The sequence below is a fragment of the Bombus huntii genome, chromosome 7, assembly GCF_024542735.1.
Source record: "Bombus huntii isolate Logan2020A chromosome 7, iyBomHunt1.1, whole genome shotgun sequence".
NCBI classification, from domain to species: Eukaryota; Metazoa; Arthropoda; class Insecta; order Hymenoptera; family Apidae; genus Bombus; species Bombus huntii.
In genome coordinates, this window is record NC_066244.1 from 16,478,360 (window position 1) to 16,503,780 (window position 25,421).

The window sequence follows — 25,421 nt, forward strand, 5'->3', positions numbered from 1 at the left end:
AATAAAATTTTCGCTTTTTTCCACACCTACTCTTTGTAATTCTAATTGGCGAATGAAAAAAGTCAATTTTTCACAGATCAGAAAATACGCCAAAATCACATTTCCTCTTCTTTATAGATCGCAAAATTTCAAAGTATTTTGTCGATAAATGTTTGACCGTGTTGCAAAACGAATTTCAAATATTTTCAAACTTCTTCGTCTCTTTGATCAAAAATAAACATGATATAATATGTGTCTAAGATTTAAAATATCTAAAGAAAATTCAATTTGTCAAAGTTTTTCCTTTCTGATATTTTAACTTTCTTCCTCGATATTTACGATCTAAATCTAAATGAACCAACGCAATCAATTTTACGGTCTTCGTCGTATTAAACGCAATGAAAAGTAGTAATTTCAAGTGACAAACGTACGAAACATCTGGCGCATAGATAACAGAAATTCCGTGCTTGAAAAACGTGTTATACGCAGATTTTCTCGCGTCGTAATAGCACTTCTCCAAACAGACAGATTTACGATATGCACTACAACTTGTGCACACCGCAATACGGTCATTCGATTCTACGAAGCATTCAGTGCTGTCTACGTATCCCTTTTCGTTCCTCCGAAATAGCACCGACGAAAAACCCATCAACCACTAATTGTAATACTGGCGACTAGATTAAATCGTATTAAACGAAAGCAAAAAGTATGCAAATGAAACGATGAACCAATGTTTTCTGTAGTAGATACGTGTATCCCGATTATTATTATTATATATACTATTTGTATCGCTTTTTGCGCTCGTTACCATATACTTTCAATTTCCGTTTAGCGATAAAATGTAGATATGCAATTTAAGTAGCTCTCGGATTTGATAGGAAGTAACAGTATTAAAGTAAAATTATTTTAAGTTAATCCTCGATGAACAGATTTTGGAAGTATTAAAATAATTTTAAATCAAAATGGATTTAACCCTTGGTTGTTAAATAAAAATTAGTATATATATATATAAGCCTTAGACACTAGAACACACTATTTGTATATTTGCTAATTATATAATATTGGGTATAAAAATATGATAAGATTGCATGGAAAAAGATACAAATGCTCTATTGATGAAAATTAGTAATAATCTTTCTCTTAGAATGTATTAATTCGTTCGTTAATTACTTCTGCCTAGAAATGATACTCGTAACATTTTCATAATTTACCATTTCTAAAATCAATAAAAATAATGTATAAAGTAATCAATAAAAACAGTATCCGGAGGACGTCTACTAGATTCATCGATTCCCCTTGTATTTTCATTATTTATACGTCTCGCGTATTAACGTCCCGAGATTCCGATCGCTTTCCCCTTTGTCGAGGTGAAAAATCGTCCCTCTGATAGCAATCGCGATCGTTGGATTGATTTACGCGACCGCGAAATTTCCATGGCAATTCGACCGGAGAAATAAGGGCTGCCACATCTTTCCACACATCTACCGGAAGAAAGGCAACGACAGAGACGAATTCTCCCGAAGAAAAAAAGAAGGGAAAGAGAAACAGGCCGTGGATGAGAGCTATAAAAGCAATTTATCCTAAATTCAATAAGACACGGAGTGGCCAATCTAGGCTCGAGCGTTAATTTAAACCGCGGTAGGAAACGATTTGATTTTCCTAGCTAGAGTTCGTCGCTCGCGAAATTGCCTAAACTCATCTCACCAATTGTCGAGGATGACGTTTCGGTCCATCGTACTTCCATATATTTTCTAGCTTTTTTTATTTCAATCCGTATTCCATTCTGTATTTCATCCAAGTAAAAAGTGTGTTTTTACTCGTTCTTTTTTGAAAAATCAAAAAAACAAGAACGTTCGTCGGCGAATCCGTGCTTCGAATCTCGGATTAAGCCGGTTCTTTGAAAAGTCACAAACCTCGGAACCAAAAAAAAGGCGAAACTGATACTGTTGTTCTGAAACGATGCCGCGATGATTCGAAAGCGTTGAACTTGTCACTCGTGCAGTACTTATATATTATACAAAATACTATTATAACAATGTTATAGGGTTGTAACATAAATATTTTTATTTTTATTTGCCAACGCACAAAGCGAGATAAATGTCTCGTTATCTTTTCTGAATGTTTGCTCTGAATTTTTGTGATTGCGGCAAACATTCCTTTTCTACTCAATTACTGATACTAGAAAGAAATTTTAAGGAAAATGTACTAAAACTCAAGAGCAACTTTAAAAAAAGTAAGTACATTTACCTTTAGTACATTGACCAATTCAAGTACGGTATTGCAGGTAGGTAATGTAGAAGAGTTAAAAAAATGCATGGAAATCTTAAAAATTGTCAGTGATTCGACAATTAAAAATAAAACAGGAGTGGTTTTAAAGCGTAATTTTTCCGACAAAATTTAAAAAAGTTCCGTCAAATAACATTTCTTTTGTTTCTCGATTTTTTCCCCAGAATAACGGACACAGCAGTTGCACTAGAGCGTAGCAATGTATTAAAAATCATGCGTTCCAAGAGACAAACTAATGGAAGTATGTTTCAGTGAAGTACGAGAAACGTAACCGTTACCATTACATAAATATTACGTAGCGCAGGGAAATGCGAGTGCCATGCGGTATGAATGAACAAGCATGAATATATATTTAACATGAATGAGCTTACACGTGGAGTGATAAGTGTTTCAATCGGACGAATCAGATGAAATTGAATTTTGAATGATTTTAAATGTTAAATAAATGTTGAATAATAAATTATCGAAATTTCGTTCCTCTAACTTTCAACAAACTTTTAAAAGTACGATCTTCTAAAATGGCTCCATTATTTTGCCATGTATCTTAAATAGCATGAATCAAATATAATTGTTCAAAAATTAATTAGTTATTGTTAATACTAAAAATACCAGATATTTTCATTTCACATTTTTTGAAAGATATTTTATATCTTAAAAATAATTTGAAGTGACAATTTGCTACTATTTTAAACAAAAATATACCATCGTGAATTTACAAAATTTCCATGGAGAAATTACAAATTGGTTTATTTCAATCACTCTGGTGGTTCTACTCCGTCGTAAAGTGATCAGAGATTAATTCTCTGCTACAAAAGATGAGACAGACAGACTTCCTTAATTCCTTCATCACTATTTCGTTAACCGTATTATAAAATTCATGACGATAAATCCCCTGGCTGAATAAGTCTCAATTGCTACAAGTAACTGCTAGTTTCACCTGAACGAGTGGAAAATCGTCAAAAGAGGAAAAGAAAGTCAGTGGGAAGTAAAAACACGAATTAAATGGTAAAACAAAGAAGAGAAAGGAAGAGGAAAAAGAAAAAAATAGAGACGGTAAGACGAAGATCCTAATCTTAAGTCACGCGATCGCCTACCATTGCAAATTCCCTTGGCAGCGGATTTTCAAAGCTTTCTTGCATTTACCCGAGGCCAGGGTAATTTCGGCCAGGACAGAGAAACAGAAGACGGGAAACGAAATAAGCAGGATAAGCGGAAGGGAAACGAGACGACGAAGAAATATGAGACGCTGTAGGAGGAAACAGACAAACGGAAACGAAGCGGAAAAAATGGAGGAGCAAAATGTATCCGAAGAAGCAGCGACGAAAAAATACATCGCGTTTATCGAAGAAGGACAGTCTATCATCTGCGATGAAATGAAATAACGAGTAAACGTTGGAAAAGCGGTGTAAAAAGCGGAATAAAGGTATGAGAACACGGAAATATTCCTAGTTGCTCGTGAAAACTGGTGGGAAACAATTGATCCAAACGATAATTCGTATGGATGAGATGAAATAAACGAAATTTAATTTAAAAAATACAGAAGTACATATACAGATTTTTTACATATCGATATATTTTATTAAAAAGATATTTGTTCGATAATGGAAGTAGCGTGATGTTTTATGCAACGGGCGATGAAGCGACTCATCTACAAAAAAAAAAAAAATAAAATAAAATAAAATCGTTTTCAACAGAGGACATAGAAAATTAAATGGAAGCGAAGGAATAAAAATTCATGGAAAACAATAGGTTGTTGAATGTTCGAACTGAGCAACACCTAGCAGCGCCCACTGAGACGAAGAAGCGAAGTTTTGAAGTAGGAAAATTAAACGAGAGATGAGACGGCGATAGGAAATGAAGGAGAATGATGTCGAAGATAAAACGAAATGAAAATAACCGTTCCTCGTAGTATGATAATAAAACGAGAAAGAAAGATCTTTATAATGCGATGATTTTATCTGAAACTCGTCGAAACACAGGAAGATACGAGAATGGGAAAATATTGGAAAAAAAAGAAAAAAAAGACGAGCTTCAAACATTTATCGAAAAAGAGAATACAGAAATACGTTCGAAATTCGATCAGTTTCAGTAATCATCCCAAAAATACGAAATGGAAAGAAAGGAGCATAAAAGTTCCGAAAGAAATGGTAACAGCTATCGTAATATTGGTAATCAACTAGTACGAAAAACTGATCTATAATGGAAATAATGGCCTAAAAGAAGATATTAAAACGCTTAAATAAAGGTGACAACGGGATTTCTGTGAGATATTTTATTTAATATTCATTTATATTCTTAATATCATTGTTTACTGATTATTATTATCTTTTAATATGCTCTAAATGAATAAGATTATCTATTTATATGTATTACTTAATAATTAACTAAAATTAATTAATATTATTTAATCAAGCATTATTATAATTTATCTATTGAAGCTATTACTATATTTTATTAAATGAAGTGAAGTTTGAGGACAAATATACTTTATTTTCAAATATTTATTTCTACATAAAATAAAAGTACTTTACCCTTAATGAAACAACTTTATTAATTAAAAAAGAAAAGAAATGTAACATAAAAATGAAACGTTTGTAGCTAATTCTGTAATGAACTGGCTAACGGCAGGCAAATAGCTTCATGAAACCTATACTTTATGTAATGTTTCATGACATAAAGTGAAAATAATTTGGATTACCTCCATTTTGCGAATCAAGTTGGATTTTTATATCACCGAATGAGATACATGCTATAATATTAAAAGTTCCTAACGAGCACACGGTACTAGTCGTCACTGAAATTTTACAGCGTAGCATTTCGTCCGCTTATAAGGTTTAAACTTGATTAATTATAAAAATGTAAGCCTCACTGAAGATTATTTTCAAACAGATTATTTAAAATATATAGTTAAAGATTATATAGCTCAAACGTATAGTCATTTTAAAATATATTGACATGTCATTCCTATAATATATATAATAATTATATAATATATAATAATTATATAATATATATAATAATTATATAATATATATATGTCGGATCACGATTCGAATTTTGGGCGCGCGACGACTCTTCATGTGGACTAGCTATCGTTTCACAAAGCCGAGATTTTATTTACACGTATATACAGGTCTATCACTAAGCTTAACAAATAATAAGTACAACTAATAATAAGTCTAACAAACACTAAGCCTAATGAATAATACGATCTACGAATAATTAAATTAAATAATACTATTAGCAATGTTTGAGTTCAAACGAATCCACGGTCACCGGGATAACTCCTTACTAAGCGAAACTAACTTAGACGCAAATGCGATCGTCGAAAATGCTCGATGTATCACTCTCCAAGGCAATCGCAAGAATGCCAGCCTCGTGGAGATTTTTCTCCCTGTACGATTGCATTTTGTTTTCTATACCCGTTTGGAAGCATCGAGAAGGTTCCAAACGCCGTTGCTAGGCACACTCGTTGGAAGCATCGAGAAAGTTCCAAACGCCGTTGCTAGGCAGTTTCTGCCTGGAGTTTTGATTACTAATACAATGTATGTCCCATTGCATCGGCACCTCCGAGGCAACATCACACGTGGCTAGGCCCGCTCTCGAGGCCGCATGCCGCCACAACCACATTTCTCGGAAAACACATACAACCACTCCAGACCTCCGTTAGATAAAACATCCATCTCGTGACCGTGGCTACGTTCAGCGACCGATTGTCACCTCGAACCCAATCTCGCTTATTACAAATCTTAAGCAATTACAACTATAATAAAATCTAGGCTAAGGTACTAGAGGATGTTCCCAAAATTTTCAAGGAAAGGCTTCGGCTTTCCTTTCATCTCCGACATATAATATATATAATAATTCCTATACACTGCGACGAAGATTTGCTTTAAGATAATAATTAATAGGGATTTATAAACAAAAAAAAAGCTTCTAAATTTAAAAGTCAAAATAACACATGAAAACTATTGTCCGATTGTATCAAGCAATGTATCAAATTAACAGCCTATTATGAAATATCAAACAAGATAAATAAAACAGAAAACTGAAACTAGTAAATATTTATAATTGGCAAAGTGAATTTATGACGAAATGTTTCGTGTATTAAATTTGCTTCATAGAACAGCTGGAGATGGACTTCTTATAACTTGTAACGAAGTTTCCGGAGGAAAGTGTCGTCGTCGTGGTTACGTGTCGCTTTTCATTTTGAAGTTACAGGGCCAGCATAATACACTCTTAATGTTAAAGCTGGAACTTTGATTATAAACTAACTTTAGCACGATCGGTTGTGTTAACGTTAATGTCAGTTGCATGATTGTGATATCGTAGTCGCATTGTAAACGATAGTGGTAAATCCGGTCATTATTCCATGCTCTCCTACTGATTCCTAGTTATATGACGCGAAATTCAACTCATTAGTGGTAACGAGGTTTCAATTTCAGTCCCCTGGTGTCCTTTAATAACGAAGATGACAGAAACTCGAATAAATTACAACAAGCAATCTGAGTTTCTAATAAACCCGATGAAATTCTTCCTAAGAAAAGTGTGCAAGATAATAGTTAGAATGTTCAGGATAGCAATATTTTCAACCTATTAACTATTTTTTATAACACATATGTATGATATGAGCCAAAATTTTGGAATCACTCCATCAATTAAATTTTTGTTGAATCTCTTGCCAATTTTATTAATGCTAGGGATATCAATAAGAATTTTTAAGCGTGGATGCGAAATAAACTTAAAATCAAACCTTGTTTGCTTTGAATATTCATAACCCTTGCAACTTGTAAAATTGGGTATCGACTTTAATGCATGCAAACCAAATAACATAGTACCTAATATAGAGTAATAAAATAATAAAAAATAAAATAGGAGAAACCAAGTCAATGGCCAATTTTAGACGAGATAGAATGGACACGGAAATTAGTATTACTACAAGATAGAAACCCAGAGAATGAAATTCTGTGTACTCTTGCCGTTCCCTGTTGCAAATTTTATGAAGCAGTTGAGATTTCGTGCCACTAACCGGAAATTCAGCAGACTAAATTCTGTCAGGAGAACGAATTAGCTAGCAGTGGGATTATACGAGCAATCACGAATCGTCCTTGCAAAATTAACCTTAGAAGTTACCAACCAGATGGTCCCAGGCTTTTGGCTCTCGTGCAGTTAGCCTCGAATGCAGTTACAAAATTTACTATCACACCAGTCACTTTCCAAAAATATACGTACTTTACCAGCAAGTCCTTGTGTTTTACAACGGAGCGTCAAACATTTCAAAATGTCAGTCACTTATTAATAGATTAATTTTTCAGATAATCTTGGTGCCATCGAAACTGCCGAAGATGAAAGTTAGCTTTGTATTCCAAGTTGATTTGCAAAATAAATATATATAAAGAGATAATAAAGACAATACTGAAAATGAGATATATTTTATACTCGATGCTGGACATTTCTTAACTGTTCCTTTTTTATTTTTATTGTAAAAATAAAATACAGATGCATTAGTGTTAAAATTAGAACTATCGATAACGCGAGTGTAAGTAATAAAAAATTCAGAAAGGAAGGTGCGAAAAGAAAATCAAACTTTTATTTCAATCAATAATAGACAAAATACAGACAGCAAGGAGACAAATGCATTGACTAACAAGTCGAAAATCCAAATTAAGCATAGAAAATAAATTAAAAGTATACAAAACGATCATGAAACCAATCTGGACGTACGGAATACCACTATGGAGAACAGCAGCAATGAGCCATATAAGCAAAATAGAGACAATGCAAGCTAAAATTCTTAGAACAATAGTAAACGCCCTATGATACGTTAGAAACGAGGACATTCGGAAAGACCTGGGAATACCAACGGTCAAGGAGGAGATTAGCAGATGCGCAAGAAGATACAGAGAAAGAATAGCAACGCACCCGAACCGGAAACGATCAACACAAGCATAGAAAGAAACTAAAAAGGAAATACCCAGCAGATCTCATAAAGGATACACGAAATTGGTACCCTGCTGGGGGTAGCCACCCACATGATAATCAAACAGCTAAAAAATTCTACCAAATGTCCAAATTGAACAAATTGTGAATGTGAAATATTAAATAAAAAAAAAAACTTTTATTTCGGTTGTTTCCCTCAAAATACATAAAAAATAATTGTATACAATTTCTATAAGAATTAGATTAAATTTATGGAACGATAAATTATATTCTTTCATTCATTATTTTCTTTTACGAAATTCCCAACTAGTACGTTACCTTACAACATTATGTAACTCAAAAATTACGTATTCGTATGTCCACGTTCTGAAAATATATTTTCTGCCTGTCATTTCACTATTGTATGTTATTAGTAGACCACTAGAAAATATCAAATGATTTATTTGTAACAATTATTAATTCCCCGATTTTAAATTGAACTAAATATTACTATGATTTTTTTCTCTTGTAAATAAACAACATTCTGTTTACGGAAGGATACGGAAGGATAAAAAAAGAGGAAAGCATCAAGAAAGTAGATGAAAGACGTAAAGAAAAGGTAGCTATCAGTAGTGAAAGATACATATCCACCAATTACACGAAAAGCAAGTGGATTCGATTTAAACACAAAGGATCGCCATTGCATCTTGCGTTTCATTTATTTTAACTCGAGTTACTTCGCGGCAGTTCTATCTAAGTACTTGTTCGTGAAATTCTCGTTTAGCCGTTTCCTGTGTACAGTAAATACTTTCAGATAAAAGCTCACTCTGATAAACTTCGATTAAGTTCAACCCTTGATACCCTCAATGCGGTTTGGCGTCCAGATAATTAAGGATTATAATAGGATGTCATTAAAATACCAGAAGATTAAACATTTGCCCAATGAACTTTTTATCTGTGTTCTTAAAGTAATAGTATTATCTTAATTCTTAACTACCCTCTCTGATATTCTTTAACATTTATCATTCATATCTTTATTATTTGTTATCAAGGAGATTTTAAATATATGTAAATAGCACAGCAACCAGAATGAATACAAAGGATTCCTATAAAACGCAAGTCGACTTATTGGAAATGCTCTGGTCGTATCCTAAATGGCGTAATCAAGAGCTTCTAGATCCCAAGGGCTCTTTTACAGCACTTTCCTGAAGAGACACTGTGAGCCAAGATTGAAAACCTTAGTCATGACGTATAGATGAAGTTTGCTCGTACGTTGCCTAGTTCAATTTTCGTTTTATCAAAGGCTCCGACCCTTTGTACTCCACTGATAACGATACAACAAGATTGATAATGTGAAAATTGTTTTTCATATCGTTACCATCGATAAAAAATTGAGAAACGAATAAACACGTTAACGTATAAATAAATTTACAAATATTTATAATCATTTACTTTTCCAAATTAAAGTTTGATTTTAAAAAATTTCGATTCAAAAGCGTGCCAAAGTTGATGATCAATTGTAGCATTCAAATTTTTTAAGAACAAAAAATTAATGGTATATGGTGTTTTTATAAAGATATATCTACTTAGATACGTTTTGCTAAGAAAAGCACGTAAAGTATAAACTGGAGAACTAAAGTGATGTCTTTCCATACTTAGTAATAACGTTGTTAACAGCGAAATAATCTCAGAGTAATATTTTTAAATTTTTCGTTTCTATCAGGAACGGAATGATGGTAAAATTAAATAAAAATCGTGTTAATTATCCATGAGCGTCGCTTTCGCTCTCGTAGTGTAAAATATCCAGGCTCGAACGATAGGAGACAGATCACGGTGTGCACAAGAGGAATATAATTAAACACGTGACAACGGCACATGATGCTGCGACCACGTTTATGCGAACGTCCGGCGTTGACTTTTGCCGATAAACGCGCGTCGACACAAAGTAAAACGTGGCTCATCGTGGCTGACAAACGTGACATGGTCCTCGTCACAAAGCGCGGACCATTAGCGTAAATCCAGATTTAATAGGCTGAGGGAACAATAATGAGTACTCGCCGGACTCCTGTTACGCAGGAATATGTATTATTCATGTATTCATGGTAGCCTAGAAAATCCATTGGCAAATGGACGACGTCGCTCGATTATATTCAAGATGCGTCTTTTTTCATGAACAAAAAAAAATTCACGATCCGATAACTCTAAGGTTATTGCACTTACAAGATTAATTCATAAATTTCAGCTTAACGCGTTTTTGAAAATTCTCCATTAAAATTTAATTAACATGGATGCTATTATTAATCGTGAAATTACTAATTAATGAAAGTTTTATAATTATATTGCATCCTCTCGAACATAAACAGGTGTCTGACTACTTAAAAGCAATTCACCTATATCATAGCAATTTTCTAAGATTGCACGGTCACAGCCATTATTCTTCGCATAAAATACACGCGTTTATTTTTATCCTTACTTAACTTCCTGTACGACAGCGTTATGATTCTTTGATGTATCGTTCTCACGTCGTTAATCGATATCCATTAAGATGAGAGTTCGTGGAACCGATGCGGGCAGAGAACGCGGCGGTCCGAGCAGGAAAGGCCGACGTGAAACAGATTAAAGGTGCACCGACTTGTAATTCTTGCTCGATTTCCTATCTAGGCCACAGTCTTTGACATTTAAAGAAATAATCGCGATAAGTCCGACAGGAGCGCACTTTTCTGCTCCCCTCTTTGAACGATTCGTTTTACATTTAATAACATGAAATATTTAATTCCTTTATTCTAGAAACGATTAAGCAATCACAAATATTAAAGAATTCTTCGAGGACGAATACAATGTTGGAAATGAAACAAGCAACTGTATTTCACGTTGTTCCATTACTGTGGAACTTTTATCTCAAAATAATATTTCTCTCCTTGAAAGACAGACGAACGTAAGATAACTTTTTTTTCATAATCTAATTATTGCATATTATATAATCAAAACAATAGGGATCTATCTACGTTATATAATAAATAAAGAAGGTTTAATAATGTTTGAACGTTTCTCTAGACCCAGACGAACCTAAGCTTTTCTGTTTTTCAATGACAATTGTATTCTAAACAAGCCATTTCAAATCTTGCTTTCAATTAAAAGATTAACAAATATGGATTTATCACTTTCTCTCGTGCGACCCTTATATTAAATAGTTCACGCTGTTACATCTGTAACTGAAACAATTATTCCAATCTTCCCAAGAAGCGAAGAGCAAAAACTTATGAAAATTCAATTGCTCGGTTTTAGTCGGCACTGAAAACGTTGGGTGCTAAGCTGAGGAATGGAGGGAACGTGGCAGTGGGAGCAGCGAAAGCACTGCCATATCATTCTGCTCAACCCTTTGTCGTACGTAAAAGAGAACCCGGAACAGGCTGCAGGTGAGTTCTTCTACATCAGCAGATTTTTTGCTCGACCTAGCCTCCTCACGGATATCTCTCGGTTGAAGTCACTCGAAGGAGAAAAGGACGATTCTCAAAAGAACCCCGTTTTAGCGGCAAGGACGCGATTATGCCTTTTTATATCTTCGGAACCCCTAACGTCGTACCGCGACTAACGTTCAGGGGACGTTTGAAAAGAGATCCTCCGGTAGCCCTCGAACTGCATTATCAATACGAATATCCGGAGTTCATGCGAAAAAGGCTCCTCTGCCTCAACTTATTTTCCTTGTTCGCGTGTCCATTCGTTTCGCTTATCGTATCGTTCTATCACTGTACAAATTTGATTTTTATCGTCGCTGAAGAAAATTGTCCTGACAAAATTTTACTTTGGTTTAAGTTATCTCGAAATAATCGTTTCTAATGATTTACGGACTTCTGTTCCATGAAATGATGTAATCCGTGAAATTAAATTAGTAGTTAAATATTGTATATTTAATCTTTTAATAAGATTAAAAGAAAGGTGAATATTTTAATTTTATTGCGAGAGAATACAACCAACCAAACGGAATATCATTCGAATCTCCTCAAAAATACTACGATTAATTTAAACAACAATTTGATAGGGATATGAACATGTTTTTTAGATGAACGAAAGCGGCTACAAGGTAGTCTCTGCAAGGAAGAAAGCACCCTGAAGAAGAGGAGTCGCGTGCCGGGTCTGTAGCGCTCGGTAAAGAGAAGAAGGGCCCCCCGAGCATCATCAGAAAGGAGAAGGGGTCGTCATGGGCCCGGCACACCAAATCGTACCCCACTGAGCGATGCAAGTAGTTAGGGCCGGGGCCCTGCTAGTGAGCATGTGGCTCACTAGAGAATGAAGAAGCAAAACGTCCGGACCCTATCGTTGATCGTCTTCACGTTCACCTACCTCCTCGTCGGCGCTGCAATCTTCGACGTTCTCGAGTCCGAGACGGAGAAACGACGCAAGGAAGCATTGGACGGTACATTTCTTGTCGATAAATATAGATTAAAGAAGACAACAATTGAACCTTTTTATAAGAAATGTTTTCTATTTGGAATATTTTTTTATTGAAATATTTGTTCTATTGGAACATTTGTCCTACTGGAATTGTTCTCTATGGAATATCCTGTGAATTCGATAAATTCATCGATGTTAGAATCCTTTCGTTGGCGAAATTTTAGTAATGTCGATGAATAAAAGAAAAACTCGAAAAGCTTAGTCAATTGAATAATGACGATGATTATTAATTATTAGATAATGAAACAGAATAAAAGGTTTCCTATATATAATTCCTATATAATTATATATTCATATATATATTCCTATATTTCCTATATTCATCATTCGAGGCAAATAAGATTTAGTTCTTTGGAATTGTCTAATTAACTACGTTCGCCGTGAGTTACATAATATGCGAAGTAATATAATTTATATTTTGAGTTGTATTTTTATATTCGTATCTATCGTAAATGTTTTATAGATGAATGAGGTAATCGGTCCGGTTTTAAAATTGTATGATCTATCAATGTGTAGACTTAGGAATCGTATCAAGGAACTTGGTGGAATAATTGATACGACATCTAAATTATGTTATTGCAAGCTTTGACGCAATAATACTATAATTTAATTTTATTAAATATTTGTAATATTTGATTCATTAGGAAAGAAAAGGAAAGTAGCGATGTTTTTGAAAGTTTCATGACTCAAACTGGATTTTGTTACATTCAGGAAGTTTAGATTAGATCAGACGCTTAAAATGTAATTTTATTTAAAGTATCGACTTTCCGTCGCTTTACATAAATAAAATAAACTTCCCAATTGCTTCTCTGTCATTTGTTCGTATTTCATACTGTTAATCTCGAATTCCGAATTTGGAAATCTGCAAACTAATTTATAATTTTCATGGAACTATAATTAAAAAATTCGTTTAAGGTATAATTATAACTATAATCTGTAATCTGCTAACTATAACTATATTAAAAAATATTGAATATTAGAGAGAAATATGTTATACGTATGCAAATATACATGTAAATATTAATAAAAACAACTTGCTGCAATTAAAAAGTGCAACACGTAATAAAATGTGAAGAAATATATATTTTCCATCTTTTGTTAACAGACATTGAAAAGATGGTTATACGCAAGTACAATATAAGCGAGGACGACTTCAAGATCATGGAAACAGTGGTGCTGAAGACGGAACCTCATAAAGCTGGTCAGCAGTGGAAATTCGCCGGAGCGTTTTATTATGCGATCACGGTCCTCACCACTATCGGTACGTTTTAATTAATTACATTTTTCTATAATACTATCTAGAATGATCTAATAGATGTATCCTGACATACTCATTCCTAAAATCTTGTCTGATTTAGAACATATTCTCGTTGAACAATTATTTCATGCAATGAATCATTAACCCTTCCGCTACTAAAATATAAAACAATCATTTATTAAAAGTGTATGGTATATGTTCTCTGGAACATAGAATCATTTTTATTTTCATTTCTATGTGTTATACTATATATAATACAATTAATATTAATAAATAGTAATAATAGAAATAAAGAATAAAATTATACAAACTGTTTTAATACGCATCGTTATCGACAAAAATTGCTTTGATTTGCACGCAAAAAATATTTCCAATATCAGCGATGTTGTAACAAAAGGGCTAACTGCATCAGGTCCCCTGTCAAAATAAATATTTCAAAAAATTGGATATTCATTAACGTCAAATGCATCCTGATTTCGTTCCATTACAATGTACTTCGTTTGAAACATTTGCTCTTTGATATTTCACTTTTACTACTATATATGGCGAGCAAATTCGTTTATTACATTTATCGAATTATACCGTGTATTTATCCATTGATTTTTAGGTTACGGACATTCGACGCCGAACACCATTAGCGGCAAGCTGTTCACGATGTTCTACGCGATCGTCGGTATCCCGTTAGGACTCGTAATGTTCCAGAGCATAGGAGAGCGTCTGAATAAATTCTCATCCGTCGTAATACGGAACGTAAAGAAGCTTCTTAACTGTAAGGATGTCCAGGTAAAACTATAAACACCACCTCCTCTTGCATACTTCATGTCGAGAACAATCGATACAAAAGATCGTTCCAGCCTGATGCAATTGGATTCAAAATTTAGATGCTGGAATAGGCGATATTCTATTGAGGAACGAAAAATGCTACTATTGGTGCCGATCGTTTAATTTTACAATAAAATTATATATATCAAAATAATTTTAACTTCTCATAAACTTTCCAAGATATATTTTTTAATTCATCAGTATACAATTGTTTTCTGAAATTTGCAAGTTTCGTTACTACAATTTATCTCGTTACAAAATTTTCTTTTTCTATTCAAAAAAGAACAAATTTAATTTAATTGTACCAGTCGAATGCTTTTACGATACAATTACCTATAATAAAATCAATATCGATATTACCGAAACATAGTTTCCTGCCAATCCTAATGCTCATTATAACTTAGTCAAGAAAAAGAAGTTCAATCTGATTCGATTATAAAATATTCTTCTTTGCAACAACAAAGTTTCATAATAATAAATCAGACTACTGCGAACGTAAGCTGCTGATAAGAGTATCTTACAATTAGAGCGAAATTAATAAAGTACTATGAAACGTTTCGACGCAGTTAAAACGGCCGTTTATCTGAGAACGAGTAAAGCAATAGCGAAAATTGTGTAATTTTCAGGCCTCAGAAATAAATCTTATCTGCGTGGTGACGACCTTGTCTTGCTTAACGATTGCGGGAGGTGCCGCGGCGTTCTCTCGGTACGAAGGGTGGTCATATTTCGACTCCATCTACTATTGTTTCATCACCCTGACAACCATTGGCTTCGGCGACATGGTCGCGCTACAAAAGGATAATGCGCTGAACAACAAGCCTGAGTACGTGATGTTCGCCTTGATATTCATTTTATTCGGCTTAGCCATCGTCGCCGCCTCCCTCAATTTATTGGTGCTGAGATTTGTCACAATGAATACGGAGGACGAAAGGCGAGACGAGGCCGAAGCTCTACAGGTAAGGAAACATCGCACCAGCTTTTACGTCGTCCATCAAAGTATTGATCTTTTAGAAAATATTTTAGATCCGGGAAAATATCTCCGTCGTTTTCTTATAATAACTTGAAACACCTTTTTAATGATTAATTGATTCTTTTTCCCTGCTTTTGATCATTAAATTCATCGGATCATTTTCCAATAGTAGTTCGATATATACTTTTTAAATGAATAAATAATTTATTTTCTGTCGCATTCCTCTTTAATAATCTGTGTAAAAATAGTTATTTTTGCATGAAGCACAAAATTAATAATTGAAATATTATAAAACGGAAGAACGTGTTCCTTAATCCTTTTATATGCAAAGTTATGCGAAAGATACGTTCGATGTGAATGAAATCTAGTAATTTAAAATCGACACGGTATAATATCTGCTTCTTATGTCCTTGATAAAGAAATTTTAGTAACCCTCTGCGGTCTGTGTTCATCGAGTAATACTCTATTAAACAAAATGCAATTTTCTTTCATTGTTGATAAAGAATAGACACGTCATTTTGTCTTTTAAACGTTCGATGCAAAGTAAATGTGGTAAAACTTGAATTTTTAATTTGGTTGCATAAAACAACAATCCCGATATACGACGAGAGCATAATGTACAAAAATGAAACAGATTAAAATTTTGTTTACTTAATCTTTTGCATTAAAACATCGAGTCGCGGCCGTAGCAAGACTTATAATCTGAGTTCAATGAAGTCAAACTGTATCTGTTACAAAATGTAGTTTGAACTATAACTTCAAATTATACAACTTATAGACAGAAAATTACGTACAATATTTCAATATTATTACATATACATACGTATCAGCCTTTCAAAAGTAGAACCTATCAACTCAATTTTTATCAATTTCTCAATTTCATTATGTAAATACGTTTTGACAAATTACATTACGATTAATGTTCAATTCTCAAAACACAAATTTCTTACTCCCATAAATAATAGCAAATTCCAAAACAAATTTAAAAAATACCGTTTGCAACGTCGTCACTTTTCTCTGTATTTCAATTTATGCAGTTGATCACTATGGCTTCCGAATGGCTCATATAAGATTTGCCATTGTCTCATTGAAAGAAAGAAACCTGTTATAGAAACGAATATTTATTTATATTTCTCAGTTTCCCTTTCTACGTTTCTCCTTAACTCAATATCCAACTAAAAGCAGTATTTGTTCGAACGTTTCACCACTTACGACGTATCCATAATAAGATCGCCATGATATTTTCGAACGACCAAGTAATACATGGCGTTTTAACGGTTACACGTGACGCCGGACCGCAAAGGGTTGGTACCCAACCTCCGCGTACTTTGAACCCCGCCAGCTATACCAAATCAATACAAGAAAAGCATCCAACAAAATGCCTCATTCCACTCTCTCAACCTCCCTTTCACAAAATCAAACCTGACCCAGTCGAAATCCACGCGAACACGTTTCGATGGTAGAATTCGCCGAATCAACAACCGAACGTGTTCGCGGCATAACGATTCCGGATGATGACAGAGACACAAAAAAGAAAATTGTTATGACGCAGGCTGCGCAAGGAGCAGTGCGCCTGGAGGGCGACGTAATAACGGCGAACGGCTCGATACTGTCGGGCCAAGTAGGCAACCACGGTGACACGATATCGCTGGACGACGAGACGTCGGTCTGCAGCTGCTGCTGCAGCGGTTTTCAGAAGAAACGGCGGAGACCACGGTTCACGGTTCGTCGCTCGCCCGGTAAGATCTCACATCTGCTGCCGATGCAGCAGCTGCCGTTGAATATACGCAGTGACCTACACCCGCCACCGTTGACGCCGTTGTTGCAACTGCCGCCGTTGCATCAACATCGAGCCAGCATCTGACGACCATCAACCGCTGTCAGTACGTTATCTCAACAACAACTGCCGCGACGGGTGTCTGTCTGAGACTCTTTCCCTCGTGCAACAAAAGGGGACAGATCATATGCAGGGGAATGAGATAGAGAGAAAGAAAGAGCTTTTACCGGTGACCGCTTCAACGAATTTAATCCTAGGAATCGGTCTCGCCGCCTCGCCGTTTCAAACATCGCGGAAACCATACCATAAATAGGATGAATTGGGGAAAGTTAAGCTGTTTAGCTATTGGATGAATCGTATTTTATGGTATATCAAGTTGTTTGAAAGGATCGTAGATAATGGAGATTGAAAAAAAGTTGAGAGGCAATGTATTTTCAGAGATAATACTTTTTCAATTAGATTTTCTTTTGCGCATGGCTCGTTTCTTTCGACAACTTTTCGTCATGTATAGAATAGTATAGGATTCGAGATGTTCAGTATGAACTTCTTTCGAACCTTTACAAATATTCAACTTTTCGTCAATGAAAAAATTAGATAGAAACGAGAATAAATGATTGCGAAATCGTGTTATGTACATTGATAGAAAGATTAAAATTTAATGTTGAAACTGGCCTTCAGTATCGTCTTGTTATAAAATGAAACCATATTAATTAATGAATTACAGTCTCTTTTTCGAATCAGGTATTTGCCTTTGAAGTATCGAAGTTAAGTATTGAAATACTTGGCAGAAGCTTATGGTGGCTAATGTGTTCTTCCGATTCCATTAAATATAATACAAACTATGTATGTATATCCATTATCAAAAACGCTACGAACTTTCAAAACAATCTAATATTTGGATTGAAAAGAATAAGTAGGTGATTGTTAGATAGTATTTTTTGAATTCAATCGATGTGATATTACGTTTGATTAATTTTAATGTAGGATAAAAATGTTGAAATTGTATTTTAGGAAATTATCTATCGGTAGGAGGCGAAAATAAGATATGTACCTTAGATTTGATTTTCTGTCCAAGGTATTGAGACAAAGATTTTGATAATACTTCTGATACGATTCTATATACAATACTTTACTAATGGTATGGTTATTGCGAAATTGCCGCAAAGATGACGAAATTCTAGTCAGTCATTTTTCAATTAATTGAAACTCCACTAATGATATCGGAACACGTAGCATAAGAAAATGATTATTATTAGAAAAATTGGTGATTTCGTGAAAGAATCTGTTTCCTTGAAACTTGAAATAAAAGTTTCAAAAAAATAATTCTGAAAGATCAGCAATTGAATAAAAATTTATTTTAAAAATTGCAAGCTAATTGTATTCCCTCGAGGACGGAATTCGAGTGCTTCCTATTATGTCTATGCTCTTCCACTATTTTAACAATCACGTGTTTTTCTCACAAGCTCGGCAGAGATATATTTCCTACACTACAAAATTGTTGATAATACGAAGTTCTTCCATTGAGTTGTTTCTATGCAAAAAGAAAGAAGACAGAATCTCGTCACGAATGCGATCAGGCGGTGAATTGATTCTCAGAAGCAAGTGTTGTGCATGTACAAAGAAAAATAACGGGATGTGCTAGTGATTATGTGTTCCATAGCCAAGAAGCATTAACAAACAAACCAAAAAAACGAAAACAGAAAAAAAGAACAAAAAAAAAACAAAAAAATAAGCACGTGAGAGAGGGACAGAAGAGAAGAAAGAAGAAACTATATATATCTGCGTTCACACTGCTACAAGGAAGAAAAAGAGAAATATATATTATGAACAAAATATATACACACCAAAAGACATATACACAGAATAAACACGACTTTTTTCATTAAGAAGGCATTTTACAATTTGTATATAATGAACTATAGATATTACACGTACGAATCTAGGTGTACGGAATTATGGCGTTTCGATCTTACGATGTGTATAAGTACATACTTGCGAGACAACATTATATTATTTATCATGTGAATGCGCGGATACATGACAAAAATCCCATTCTCGATTTTCCATTTAAACTACCGTTTAATTAAATGATCCAGATCGTTGAATGATCGTGGCCGTAAACTACGTAGAACTCTAGCTACTGTAGATCTCGTCACGCACGGATGCTCGATCGGGAGAAATTAAATTTAAACAAAAATAAATAAATAACATATATATATACATACATACATACATATATACATATATACATACATACATACATACATATATATGTATGTATATATATATATATATATATATACACATACATATTATCTAACGAAGATAACCAATCCAAAAAGCCGTAGAACACGAGAATTAAATATCGTCCCTTGATCTTTATTGGTTACAGTTTACCTACGAAAAGTCAATCCATCGAGACACGAAGCACGTATTTCCGAATAGATAAACGCGTCATACTATAGTCGAACACGAGCGGAACAATTCTCTTGCCTTTTATCGACAAGTAGAACGTATTCGAGTATTTTTAAGACGTACACACTGGATTGCACACACACGCGTAGCGTAAGTAGTGAAACTTCGTTTGCCCTCGCTCGGTCTACCGAGTGAATTTCAAAACGGCCGGCAAAAAGGAACCCAATGTGACAGGCACTTTTAAAGGACGTTCTTTATTTTCATCCGTACACTTCGTTTCATTCTATCGTCCCTTTAGTTGTCGTATCGCGTCACTTTCGTTACGTATCGAGGCGCAAGTTCTTCGTCAACCTTTAGACTCATACTAGATTTATCAACCCTTCAAACACTGCAAGAATAAATAACACGCGATATCATTTCCTTTCTAAGAGAATCACAAACATATTATGTGGAATAGACGTTCCATGGAACGCTGTAAAATTTGCAGAAAAATTACGCTATTTTGTGACAAGAGGGTTGAAAAAATTATGCCGTTTCAACTCTCTTCGATGTTTATTATCTCACATCCAACGGATATATCCTTTCGAAATCGACGTACTTAAATCATACTAACAGTTCATAAGTTATAACGTGTTTACGAAGCTTAGGGGTTAAAGAAAACGATGAACCGTAATTGAGGCTAAAAGCGTCAATGACCACGTAACCGGAAGTACACGCGATTCAACGAATCAATCATAATTATTAAATGTTTTGTTTAACCACGTGCATCCCAAACTTATCGACAACAGTTGTGTTTAAAAGAGGTGACGAGAAAAAACTCGATGAATCGATACACTTGCTGTGTCTTCGCTAACACTCGCTACGACAGAACGAACAAACGAATTCCATTTGTAACATACTAGGGTAGGAACAAACAATGATCACGTTGATTGGAATAAGAGTTCGCACGATTCATTTAAAAGAGCAAACGCGAACATGTGAGCATCATATGGAAACGAATTTGAAAAATCTTATGGATGAAAGTCTCATTTCACATTCTTTCGATCGAGGAGAATTTCATTTTGTACGCTCCTCCCAACCGAAGAAAATGATTTTTGATCGTTTACACTAATTAGCAGTAAAGAACGGTAGCCTTTTCGGAATTATAAATACCAATTACTGACCTCTCTCCCTCTGGCCCCGAATCTAAGGTCATTCATCAACCCCCCTCCCACTTTCCTTTCATCCAATTATCATTAAATTAGAAATTTATTACATAAACGTTTAAAATGAAATATTCCCCAGCGAGAATAAAGTTTCTAATAATCAGATATACATTTTTTTATTCTCAAATGGACGTTATAGCGTGTTAAGATAATACAAGGATCATATAGACTTTCATATAATATTATACTTTATACTTGTAGCAGGATTTCATAAAAAATAAGTGAGCTTGTATTAACCCTTTAACACCTTCGAGTCTGTAGCAAGGTTACGAATATTTATTTCGTCTTTATCGTTGATTTTTAGTGTTGTAAAAGACATGTTTACGATACATAATGGAAACGCTTATGCAAGAAAAAGAGAAAGGAGAACATTCGTTTAACGATAAATACCGACAGTTTGTCACTAAATTAATAAGTAATATTGCATATCTGTCTGTTTCACGTCTTAACTTGTGGCGATCATGACGAGAACAGTTAGAATGTAAAAAGTGTTCCGAAGGTAGCTGATTATTGAATTAAACAATAACAAAATGGCAAGAAGGATAAAAAATACATTCTGTTTGCCATTAATAGATAAATATCGATGAAGGACAGACGAGTATGGAAAGAGCTTGTTTATATTACCGATCGATTTTGAGTGGCTTACTAGAAAACGTGTACTGGTATAATTAACGAAAAAAAAAGAAGAGAAAACACAAAAAAAATTAATCAATCCAAAATGTTCCCACAAAATGCAAGCTCAAAATATTATAATGTCACGAATTATATTCAAGTGCCATTGTTTTCTTATGCATGTTCGAATCCTTGTATTACTTTGGTAAAATGTATTATTAAAAAGCAAGTAAAGAATGTATCTTGAAGTCGATGAATAACGAGTTCTAGATAGTGTTCATTAACGAAGTTTCATTAATAGGCTATAGTCTATAGCATACGATCTGTAATAACATCGGTTTGCCACTTTTTAAGCCTTCAAAATGCTTGAAGAGTTTGCAGGAGGAGTTCCCTTTTTTAATTTGTAAAATTCATCATATTAATCATAAAGAATAATCAGAAAAGTAAATAGTACATAAACATGTTCTTAGACAACTTTAGTAAATCAACGGTGTCAATACGTCATTCACCTTTTTTTACGTACGATATACAATTTTTGAAGATTACTGCAGTACAAATGGCCATAAACCCAAACAGAATTCACTGATAATTGCAACTCATCGCGAAGGTTTATCTTCGGCGTGAAACATTCTCTTTTTATCGATTAATCCCTTCTGTGTAAACAGTTAGCTATAAATTTACGTGTTCACAACCCCTGTTGGTTTCGTATCCGACTTGAATACAAAAGAAACTACATTTTCACTGGTAGAACCTAACGGATACGAGTAATTGCAAAACTGACGAAATTTTACTAATGTAAACAATATCTTGCATACGATAGATATCCGGCTCCTCGTTTAAAAAGGGAACTATATATAAATGACTAATTTAAAAAAAACGATTTTCCAAGTGGTAGCTCATACTATGAATCGTTAAAGTGTATCGAAATTTAGGAGATGCGTAACCGGTGTGAAAAAAGATTATACCGTTCAAAGTCAGACATATGCTTCGTTCAGATCGCGATAGAATATTGCGTTTTCCTATCATCCTTCTCCCATCGATGTTTGATCATTTTAGCTTATTAAAAAAACGAGGTCTTATATCGATATGGTGTGAAATGTATTAAATATGCATAAATTGTCAACGATCTTCGACCAACGCTAGCTTAATTAGTCCCAGTATTGCTGGATAAGCGAAACGACGTTAAGACTTAACCAACAAAAAAAGAACAAAAAAAAAGAAAAGCGAAGTTTAAAAAATCATCAGTCGTTCTGATCCCTAATAAAGAGAAAAGCGGTTGAGAAATTTTTGCATGGTGTCTGACGTTTTTCGATATATAATGGCTCAAAGAATCACGAAGGTTACTTATCATTTATACCTCTTTAGCATAACGTAGGATTGAATCAATCGAACATTTAAAAAAAAATTCGTATTATTCGATATGTAGTAAGAGATGAGACGGTAATGTATAGTGTTTAAATGATTTAATAGGCATCGATTAACAGACACCATTGTGAAGGAAATGGGAAGAACGCAAGAATTTTCATTCCGCTTGTTTCCCAAATTCGAAGATTCGATCAGTTGAATTAACGTGTTAAGTACGTTGATTGGCTTAAAAATTCAACGAATCATTAATCGGCATTTGAAATTTGAGAATAAAAATTGAAATTAAGAGGACGTGTTATGTTTAGTATTTCAACAATTAATTGAATAGTATGATAAATCCATTTCTTCGATCTCTTTTACATAAAATCCATGGTAGATATATAAAACTTACTTTTTCTGGCCTTTATACCGATATTTTTGAATCTTATAATCATAGCAATGACATGTTCTATTAATTTCAATTTAGTACGAGCGATAAACTCGAACTCTAAAATGCATGTACGTATGATATACACGAATATATTCTGCGGTGCGGCGAGCCCGCAAAATTTCAACTTCCCGCATTTTTAACTTTGTATTAGTAGATAACGAACACGATGATTAATGTTACCTTACACGAATATAAACAATAATATTTGTAATAGCTGTAAATTTACATTACGACAACTTGGAGAGGTATGAGATTAAACGAGAAAATTTAGACACACATTCACGCAATTTTTGCTATTATTGTTATAGCATAAAGTGTAAGTAAAATAGTTACGAATTTAACAAATTAATTAACAACTAATTAATTAACTATATATGAGCATCGAAATAATACAGTTTTATCGCGGTTTCATTGACAACGCAGATTATAAGCTGCGAGAGAATTAAAAATCGAGCAAAAAAAAAAAAATGAAAAAGAACATTAAAAGCTGAACGCGAGAGAAAAAAAGAACAACAAAATCTGGCGTGTTGCATTTTCGAGGTTCTTTTAATAATTAGTCCTCCTATTAATATTTCGACTATGACTTTATTAATTTTTTCTAATCGTATCACCAAGGAAACTATAGTAAAAAATTTGATATCCAATATGTAGATGCATCTATCTATTCATAAAATAGTTTGATATTTTTAAGACCGTTAATTTCATCTGTATCCTTCGCCAATTGAATTCAAAAATTAGTTCCTTTCTCTACAAATTTGTACTGTATATAAATAACGAATGAGAAATTTTATTAGAAGCGTTCACAATTCGAAGAAGAATACCAAATGCCATCTATAAAAGAAATCAATAAAAAAAATTTCAATAAATTTAAACTCAAAACTCTTTAAGATGTATATAATAATAGGAGGATTAACGAAAGCTTTCTTCAGATCGAATCGTGTTCCAAAGAAATATCTTATTATGCAGATATGCAAGGCTTTCACTTCGGTTTTCATTCTCTCTTAAAATTAATGAAATAAAATATGCAAATCTGTTTATAGAGAAGAAGGAGGAAAAATGCCTGGAAATACTGTCACTTGCGATAATCACGATTTACTTGTAAGATGCGAAACAAGGTCCTTGTTGAAAAAGAAAGAGAGATTACGGAAATAGAAATCCTAATGGCTTGTACGGGTACAATTTTCTCGAAAAAAAAAAAATCGAAAGGAAGAAGACCACATATCCCTCGTTTTCATGTATTATAAATAATGCACCGTCGTTGCAAGGATCTTTAGAAGATCTTCCTTCCCTTCCCCATCCGATAAAAAAAAAAGTATCGAGAGAAAAGAAAATTAATGTTAAACGAAATAATAAAAAGCAGAACGATCGAAGAGATAATGCGAAGAAAATAAACACGGTAACAGCATGCGTGTGATCGAAATCGATTCCCAAATCTGCCTGCATACACCGCCACGTGTACCGACGTTTAAGTGGATCGTAATTTGTAAATTACTATGGACTTCCTAATTATATGCTGGTATATGATAATACATGTGCTCTGCCACAATAAAGCAGTTTTTTTTATCTAACATGAATGCCGTCATTTTTCTCCCAATATACCTAAAAGAACTTATCTCAATACGTTTAAAATACGAATAAAACAAAATAAAGTAAAAAGATACAATTGTCAAAAAATTAAGGAAATTGTGCCATTAAAATTTTATATAACCTTTTCATCGTCACCATATGATTTCCATCAATGCATTATTTAAAGAATAACGCAAAATAGATTTTTAATTTAATGCAGAAATATGATATAAAAATATGGTTGTAGATATTCGTTCAGTGTCGTTTTAGCAATCCAAAATGTTTCTGCGTATATTGCGAAGATACTCTATCGGAGAAACGGGTTGTAATTTAAATCAGGTTGTCATATCAAGTTCACACAACCA

General features: G+C 33.8%; 1 protein-coding gene across 1 annotated transcript in view; it reads left to right on the forward strand.

Annotated features, from left to right (window-relative positions):
- LOC126867897 (two pore potassium channel protein sup-9) overlaps positions 1-25,058 on the forward strand; it is a 161,651-nt gene extending 136,593 nt beyond the window's left edge. Inside the window, exons 2-7 of the mRNA XM_050622975.1 lie at positions 11,470-11,600; positions 12,245-12,598; positions 13,742-13,897; positions 14,502-14,677; positions 15,343-15,672; positions 17,239-25,058. Of these exons, the coding sequence (XP_050478932.1) occupies positions 12,472-12,598; positions 13,742-13,897; positions 14,502-14,677; positions 15,343-15,672; positions 17,239-17,550 (1,101 nt within the window). The 5' untranslated portion in view covers positions 11,470-11,600; positions 12,245-12,471 and the 3' untranslated portion in view covers positions 17,551-25,058. The remainder of the gene's footprint in view (positions 1-11,469; positions 11,601-12,244; positions 12,599-13,741; positions 13,898-14,501; positions 14,678-15,342; positions 15,673-17,238) is intronic.
- Positions 25,059-25,421: the final 363 nt, after the last annotated feature.